Here is a 9,044-nt window from a genome sequence, read left to right as displayed (position 1 = left end):
CCATTTCTTGTATTTTCTGACCAGTTAGAATGAAAATTAAGACACCTGTTTACCTTTCATTTGGGTTAAACTAAGCCCTCTGATAATATATTAGCATTTGATTAGGAATGAGGAAGTTGCTTACAGCTTAGGGCATGAAACTTGAAAATGGTTGAATTAAAGTCATCACGAGCATACCTGAAAATGAAACCCTATGCTGTTCATTAGAGAGTGCTAAACTATTTGATGTTAAAAAACAAAGTCTGCCTAGTTTTGTATTTGTAAATTCTCTGCATGTTTTTATGAAATTTAACTCTATGTGACTGCCTTGCTTAGCTTATTTCTTGCATGACAACCACGATCACATCCTTTCCACAGACAATCACTTCTCCCCTGAAATGCCGAATTCTGTTGTCCTTTGAGGGTCACAGTGCCCCAATATCTCCTCATTTCTTTACTGAGACTTTCTGGTCTTTCTGTGCCTCCTGCGTTCACTGCATGACTCCCCTACTGGGTGTCATCCATGGGTAGTGGTAAGTCTTCTTTCTAAAAGTACTCATCTTATTCCACATTGTTCTTTTGTAACACAGTCTCTTTCACTTCAACTGACAATCCCAATTCTCAATTTCTAAATTCCAAAAGCAGGGACAGAAAAGACTTCGAAGAGCTTTTTTTAATTTCATTCAGCCAAGTTAAGAAAACAGCTCAAGTTAGGCTGCCTAAAAAACCGTTTCCAGTATGAATTCCTACAGCAAATACCATTGCAGAATACAAGTATTTCTGATGCTTTATTAGGATTTATCTTTTCTCCTTGAATTACTTCTTCCATGCTTTTAGAAGGGAGGGTTTGTGTGTTTCAAAAGGGCAGTTTAATGAAAGCCAACACTGACAAGGCGCTCTGTGTGGCTCTGACACAGAGATGCTTTTGTTCCTTACGCTAAACCAGAGAATGTCAGAAAACTGTTTGAGCACAAGGCAACAGACATTTTTTCCTCACAGTTGCTGAAGCCTGTGACAAAAGACATACATACACAGTATTCCCCCAAATACCTTGAACCGGGTTCTTTCATTGCATTTACACAAATGCATTCAGGCTGAAAGCTGACAGCTTCTTGCAGTGCTTGTAAAATCCAAGTAGAGAAGCAATGAGATTTTATTGCTGCCTTTGCCCAGCTTTCCTCTGGCGTGTCTTTCTCCAGAAACGTTTTGCAATGACAGATTGTGCTCTGCAGGCAGTGTATACTGCACACCATGAAAGATATTATATTGCTACAGCAGGAAGGGGATGGGGGGGGGAAGTATGTTAGAAGCCTACATTTGTTTCTGGTGCTTTTAACAAAACAAGAAATTAAAAATGTTTCCATTATACTCCTGACGTTTTCTACTAGGAATAAAGAGATCTGGGGTTTATATTCTCAGATCTCCGTTCTATTCCTGCCCATTCATTTTTTGTAAATTACTTCCATGCCTTAGTTTATACCTGTATAAAAGAAATGTGGTATTTTTCCTTGAATTCTTGTTACAGAAGGGTGACAAATACTACATTCAAGATAAGTACCTTGTATTGTTACAGCTTCAGCATGGACTTTGGAGAAAAACCTTTAGCAAGGTTAAGGAAGAAACACCTAGGTTGGTGATCTAGCACTATGAATTTCTGACGATTAAATCATATCCTAAATCCTTTCAGTCATGCTGAAACACCTTCACTGCAACTTTTCCGATGTGACTTATCCTCATTTTATGTGCAGTGCACGTCTACATCTTCATCTACAAACAGTAACAAACTGCAGCCAATAAATAATGCAACAGGAGCTGTTCAAACCCCAAAGGGCAAGGGCTAAAGATGTACTTCGTGTTGGCCTTAAAAATCCCGAGAGTTTAGCTGTGGAGCCACCTCTTAGGATGAGGGACTTGTGAGTATAAGAGAAAAAACATGATATTGAATATGGAAAGACTGTACAAAAGTGGGAACTAGGAAAGACAGTGAGGGTAGTAACAGAAGCCATAATTAACCTTGCTCGTTTACTGTGCCAGGCAGAGACAGAGGAACAGATTCTACGAAGCATACCCAGTCAATGAATGTGAACACATAACTTCTTCCTTCCTACCTACTTTTCCTCTTTCAGTGCCATTGCAGAGATTGCCATATAGAATAGAGACTTCAGAAAAAAAGGATTTTCATCTAACATCTACTATGTTGAGGCAATTAGCAATAGCTAACAGTTAATGATGCTCTCCTCGTGAATGGATGCTAAGAGTTATGAAACCTTGCCTGGCAGATAAATGGTACCTTTCTCAGCCATCTGTCTTACAGATGATCCTATATGTACAGCTATTATTTCAGTCAGACACTGGCAGCTCTGCAATTGTTCATGGCCTCAGTGAAGAATAGTACCTGTCATGCAGTTTGAGGGCTCTGACTTTTAACAGACCTGTTTTCAGCTTGTCTGAAATGCTGAACAACTGCACATGGGGAAGCAACAGAAAAGAACAGGCAAGATAAAACCCAAGGGTACTCACATTTCTCTATACGTAGGTTTAAAAGCCCTCAGGACCGTCCTGAAGAAATTTTGCTAGAACTTGCTGCTAGAATTGCAGACGGTTCTCTCCCCACTTGCGAGAAAACACTAACGGCAAGCCCTTCCACCACTGCTGTCCTCTTCCCTGGGAGCTGCATCCCCATAGGGCTCTCTTGGCAGTTACTTCATCACCTCTTCTGTCTTGCCCACATGGTGACCCAGAAGTCTCCGACCCTTCCCTCACCTTGCCCACCCTCACCTCCGAATTTAGCTGCTGTTGATTTGGAGCATGAACAGTGCTTACACTTCCTTATCCCTAAAGACCAATGTTGGGATGCTTCCAATTGAGCTAAGCTCTCACAAGCCTCAAATGAACGTAGCGATCTGTTATTAAAGCTAAATGCCTTTTATTAGAGTGCCAACCACACCTACAACGCTAGGGATCTCACAGCTGCCATCAAATGTTTCCAGATGCTGTATTTAATAAAACTGGTAAAGGTTTTGGAAAGAAGGATTCTCATTAAAATCTTACTACTTCCCACAAGTAAAAGCACTTTTTGTAGAAATCGTTATTTTCTGACCATGCTAATCCAAAGAAAGCTTCACTGTATCTCTTCTTTCTGAAATACGAAGAAAACCTGACTCACTGATTTGCCTGCAAACCAGCTTGTTGATTAATGTTAGTTGCATATGTTGAAGACTTCCTTTTTGATATAGTATGAAACACTATCAAATTTTTCTGGTTTATTTTTATCACATTTCCTTTCTGTTCTATCCAGAAGAGAACACTTAAGACATAAGAAAACTCTGTCCTCCCATCTTTAGCAGAAACAGAATTTCAACACCATACAGGCTCAAACTTTAGTTCCTCTGCAAAAGCTATCACCATTTTAGCTACCAGAGACCTGTGAAATTGTTTAAAATATCAATTAGAATTTTGGTAGATGCCTATTCTCTACACTTCTAAAGCCACCTGACTTCCCTAGCTAGCAAGCTTACTTTTATACCCTTTTATATCCTGAATACTTGGCCTTAACACTGAAGATCTGCCATACTACTATGCCTCCATGTAACAGTATGTTTACACTCAGTTTAGAGTTGCTCAGTCATCGTGAAAATATATAGTAAATTACCTTTTTTGCCTGTAATCGTAGTTAACCCTTGCCAAAGCTAGCCACCATCGCGTTAATTATCTATTAAAATGTTACCACAATTCGGATTGCATGAGGTGACAACAGACAAAAAGATAGTAACAACTCAAATAAAAAAAAGTATAATTGAAACATATATATAATACCATATATGCTTCCAGATGATGCACAAAACAAGCTGAAATGATGTGCTATGACGTGGATGCTGAGGTTTCAGAATCATTGGACAAATTAGTTTTTATATAAGTTCATGTCATTACCCCACTGGTAGCTGACCACCTCCATGAGAGACTAATTTTGAAAGAAATTAAAGCAATTTTTAATCTGAGACATTGCAATCCTTAGTGAGTACTGGATAGGTCTACTAGTCTGCTCACTACTTGAAGTAGTGCATATGTTCATTGCTATTGTGACTTGCAGCTGAAGGTGACAGGCATCTTAGTTTGATTTTCTGTCAAATATCGTGCCTTCAGCAGTATGGTAGCAACAATATTCTCCAACACACTAGCGTATCTTTTACTTGGAAATCCTAATATATTGAATCAGTAAACATTCATGTTTGAGTCTTTCATGACTCAAACAAAACAAACAAAACCCCATCATCTTTAGCATAAATTATATACAGCAGTAGATTAGGCTGATGATTTATGAAAATTGTAAGATCAAGAAAAACAATGCCAACATGGTGAAATTGATCTAAAAAATGCTCAGAAAATGAACCAAACGTTTTCTTTTTCTACTCTTACAGGATAAATGTACAATAACAATGGAAAAGAACTGCCATTGTTATGCGTAAGCCACAACAAAATGCTGTTCTGAGCAAGTTTGCTTCTGATGCACCAGAGATCTATTTCTTTTACTAAAAGTTTCATACAGTTTGGGCATTGGGCATGTATGGCATTCAACATCAGATGGATGACATTCATTCTAGCAAAATTTACCTAGTAACTAAAGTAATGTAATCAGTTGACAATATTTGCCAACAGGACGTTTCTGAGATTAGGATCTTAGGGACCACGTTTAAGCCTGAAAAAAGGAGATGGCAGCAAAGTCAGTTCATATTCCATACAAGTCTTCTGCGAGTTGCCCTCATTCAAATATATGGGATTGCTTCTGTGTAGAATTCTACCTTTATAGTTTTATTCCCATAGAACAATTAAAATTGCTTTTGTTTTGATAAAAATTTGTCAATAAAATCAGATGGCCAAAAGAAGACAGTAACAATTTGAGAATAAGCATTTTATAGCAAATTGAAAGCAAATTAACACAGAAGTTCTTTTTAACCTGTACAGCCTTTAGGTACGATGCTAATTTAAACCTGTGTTAACCACTGTTTGGAATCTGCTTGGTCATGAAATCCATTAACGTAGTTCCCATTACTTCTTTTTCAATGACAGTATTCTTTCTAGAGAAAGTTTTCATCATTACAGCAGAAACTGATTTTTATTCAGTTTTGCTAGAGTGAAATAAAATTCTCCTAGAGTGAAATATAAAAATGTCATTTACAAATCATATTTTGAATAGGTAACTCAAATAATCCAAGGACAATTTTCTTTTGATCACAGTTACAGTATTTAATGACAAAATCAGGGCTTCCAGTAATGACTCAAGAGAGCAGGTCCCACTTTTTTTCCCCCCAGAATGGCACAAAATAATTTCTACATCTTTGAGAACTTTCAAGGAATTGGTTACAATAGACACCAGCAAGTATTACAATTCTGGCATATCATAGCAAAACCTACCTACCTTTAAGATCACTTTTTAGAGAGCACGTTTTTGTTAATATTTCACATAATGCACAACTTTTGCTAGACACAAAAGTAGCCTTTTAAGACAGAGTTTGCAGTACAGTACTCGTCTAACAATACATTATTTTTATTCTTTGCAGAACTTTAAAAAGATAAAGAAACTATTGATATTGTTACAATTTACAAATACATTCTTTCATGTGAAACACTAACCTGCATTATAGTATATGTTATGTACATGACTATCTAATAATACTAGGTTGTATACACTACAAGCTAAGTTCCAGAAGGAAATTGCAATGCTGTAAGATTTACCTTTGGATAGACATTTATACACCTCTGATATTTTTTTCCCTAAAAACTACCAATCTTGTAGTTAATGAACAGGAAGAACAAAGTGAACACACAGACAAACCGCTTTTCCTTCATTCAATAACACTAGGTTACTCAGAATTCCCATAGTAAATGGCTTTTGATGGTTGGATAGAAGTCCTGAGTTATGATACATAACACAATACATTTAACTGGAGGATATTAAAAAAAAATATGCTGAAAAACTGTTAGTGGGACTAAAGTAATGTTTTAGAACAGTTCAACTCACAAAATGTCTGGAACTTAGCAGTGCAACTGTGACCTTGTCCTGTCCAGCCAATATTCATGTAAACACCTGAAAACCATGTCTCATGTGAATTTAAACAACTAATTCTTTTCAGGTTTATCTCATCTGGGGTTTAGACATTTCTTCTAAATTATTGACAAGCTTAGAAGCCCAGCTAGATGGCAGTAGTTCAAAACCTATTCCTTCTTTCTCTCAAGAGAAAGACTTGTGAGGTTAGCAGCAGAATATAGTTAAAAAAGTTAGAGTGGAAAAGATGACAACAGAAGATAGCTATGTGGTCAAAAATGTACTCCCTGACTAATTTCTAATGCAGCTATTTTTAAAAAACAGCCTAACATTTGGTCTCTAGCAGGAGTTTAATTTCTAATGAGAGACCGTTTTCCTGGTTAATTTGCAGAAAATACCCATAGTCATTACAGCAGTGCTCAGAAAGCTACTGGCATTTCCGGGGCAAGCATTAATTGTACGTAGCTCAATGGAGTGTTCAGAACTCATGTTGTTAATGAGCCTGTTCTGACTTACAACAGATGTGGCCAAATTCCTTTTCAGCTGATGGTGTTGGATGTAGTAACTGTTAGAGCTGACGCTAAATAGATCTAAATGATCGTATGGTACTACACAGATGACAAATTTACCCCTTCTCTCAATTCCCAGTGTGAAAATAAATAAAAAGCTTCATACAAACCAGTTTAAATTACAGTAAAAAAAAAAAAAAAAAACAGATGTAAAGTTTGAATGCAATCAGTTAACTAGACAGTGTCCTTAGTTCAAATGACCATGTTTTCCTGAAACCAAGCATCTTTTTACAAAATGGGTATTTCCAAGAGATTTTCAGTTACTTCAGCTTGCAGTAACTAAAATATTCTCAATTACTACAGAAGCTTTTATGTCTCTTACAAGCACTGCTCTGAGGATTTTAGACTGTTTAAAGTGTCATCAATAATGCAAAAATCTTATTCTACATTGAAAATGAAAACTACAGTACATTCATATAATGCCAGCTTTCTGGCTCTCCAGTAAGATGAGGACAGAAATGAAGAGCAGGCATCTTCAGAAGATGAAGGCTGAAACTTCTGCTAGGATTTCTGTTTCTAGTTTACCATTTGTTTGGTTTTTTTTTTTTTTAAAAAAAAAAGCAGCATCTTTTTTTTTCTTTTTTTTCTTCATTCTAGAAGCATATTAGAACATCTTAAAAATGTTAAGAAAACAGCTGTGAAGGAAAAGAGTAACCTACTTATTTTTGTAAGAGAATACAGTGCATATATTGCATATAGTGAATACAGAGTGAAGTAGGGAGTCACCCTTCCAGTGATAATATATATTGAAAACTGAGACCCAAACTAGGAGTTATGATTCTATGTACCAAGACATGCTTTTTGAAAGCCTCTATTTTAAAAATCAGACGACTAGCTAACACAGAAGTCATTCTAATCAGACAAATTTCTGAAGTGTTCCAAAAAATTCCTACTATAGAATTTATGAAAAAGAGGTGACTTGGAAAATGATGCATTCTCATTTTCCCAGGCCTTTGCACTGTCATTTACACAGACCTTTAGCCACAGAATCACAGGTAAAAAGAAAATGAAATGTTATTTTATATCAGATTGCTAAATTCTAGACTGTGTTTGAGGCACAGCTATGTGTGTATAGATGTAAAAATTACTTTTTTTCCTCTATTTTGAAACCTCAAGCATACATTCTGCAGGTTTCATTATACTATTCAAATAATCAATCCTGAAGGGAAAATAGAAATACTCAAAATGCAGCACTGGTAACAGATTCCCCTATGAAATTCAGATATGCACTTCTGAATGCTGGTGATGGCACATGCAAAACTTCCTACATTGGGTAGAAGAAACACGTTTTTCTGTTTCCCAGGACAAAGCAGCCTGTTCTCCACAATAATTACAACCCCAGGTGTTTAATTCCAACATTCACATCCTGCTGATGCTACATAAAATGAAGAAAAGTATACCCCTTCTTTGGATTTTACTTCCACACATACGTCCATAACCAGTTAAATAACTTTCTGTACAAATGGGAAAGAATATTACTATTTTAATCCCGATCAACTTGTCATTTGGTCCAGTTCCCCTGTTTGCTTTCACTCCTGTAACAACTGAAATACAGGTAGAAAGTACTGCAGGACTGTGTAGCAATATTACAAAAGAGGAACAAAAGTCAAAAAAGGTAGAAATGCAACACTTTTTCCTGCACAGAAACTGAAAGAATGCATCTCCACTGAACTGGAAGAAAAAAGCACACAGAAGTCTGGATCTCCTGTAAGAACTGCTGAACGTAGCCTTTCCAGTTTCTCAGGAAGGTTTCAACTTTGGGCAGTATCTCAGCATTTGTGCTTCATGGCAAGCTGAAAAATAAAGAAAAAATGAATTAAAGAGAGATCACATGTTACCATAGGTATATCAAGCTAATGTGGCTAGTCTGGATGAGAAAAGCTTGTAAATCAAATTCTCCAAAAGATGCCTGAAATCCATAACTTCTTTGCACACAGATATGCAGAGTTGTTCCCTTTGCTGTGACTATAAAGCAACCAAAATGGGAACTCTGCTTTGCTGCACAAAGTGTTCACAAACACTAGTAAGTTGAAATTGGTGCCTTTCTCTTCACTGTCACTGTTTTGCCAGAAAGTTAAAGTTTTGCCATTTGAGCAATACTCAGCTGGACCTTGCTTTTCTGGTTTCACTGGAGTAGTATGTTTTCTTTTCTGTACAAACAACATCTAAGGTCCAAGTAGCAGCTGCCCCTCAAAGACTTAACCAGAGGAATATTAACAATAAGCAACACTGTACTTATTCCTAAATGCTCCACCAAAACCCCAACAAAACTCTCTTGCAAACTAAAGCACACCACCATAAAAAAATGTGTCTCTAACCTAATACATTCTTGGGTGGCTGCCCTCTGCATTTCTGTGAGATAAGAGTAAAGGAATTGCAGGACTACAGCACCTCTAAGATACAATTCAAGACCTGGGGCACCAATACAGAAAAAATTGCAAGAAAAAGCGTTG

At 36.8% G+C, this 9,044-nt stretch overlaps 1 protein-coding gene across 5 annotated transcripts in view; it reads right to left on the bottom strand.

The window, feature by feature from the left end:
* Nucleotides 1-5,208: 5,208 nt before the first annotated feature.
* The window catches only part of STXBP6 (syntaxin binding protein 6), a 117,260-nt gene continuing 113,424 nt past the window's right edge, over nt 5,209-9,044 (bottom strand). For all 5 annotated transcript variants that reach the window (XM_041120710.1, XM_030003046.1, XM_030003055.1 and 2 more), the window contains one exon: nt 5,209-8,384. In XM_041120710.1, coding sequence (XP_040976644.1) covers nt 8,361-8,384 — 24 coding nt within the window. In that variant the 3' untranslated portion in view covers nt 5,209-8,360. The remainder of the gene's footprint in view (nt 8,385-9,044) is intronic.

The sequence above is a fragment of the Aquila chrysaetos genome, chromosome 2 (genome assembly GCF_900496995.4).
Source record: "Aquila chrysaetos chrysaetos chromosome 2, bAquChr1.4, whole genome shotgun sequence".
Classification (NCBI taxonomy): domain Eukaryota; kingdom Metazoa; phylum Chordata; class Aves; order Accipitriformes; family Accipitridae; genus Aquila; species Aquila chrysaetos.
The sequence above is the reverse complement of the archived record's forward strand: the minus strand, read 5'-3'. Positions and strand labels throughout refer to the sequence as shown.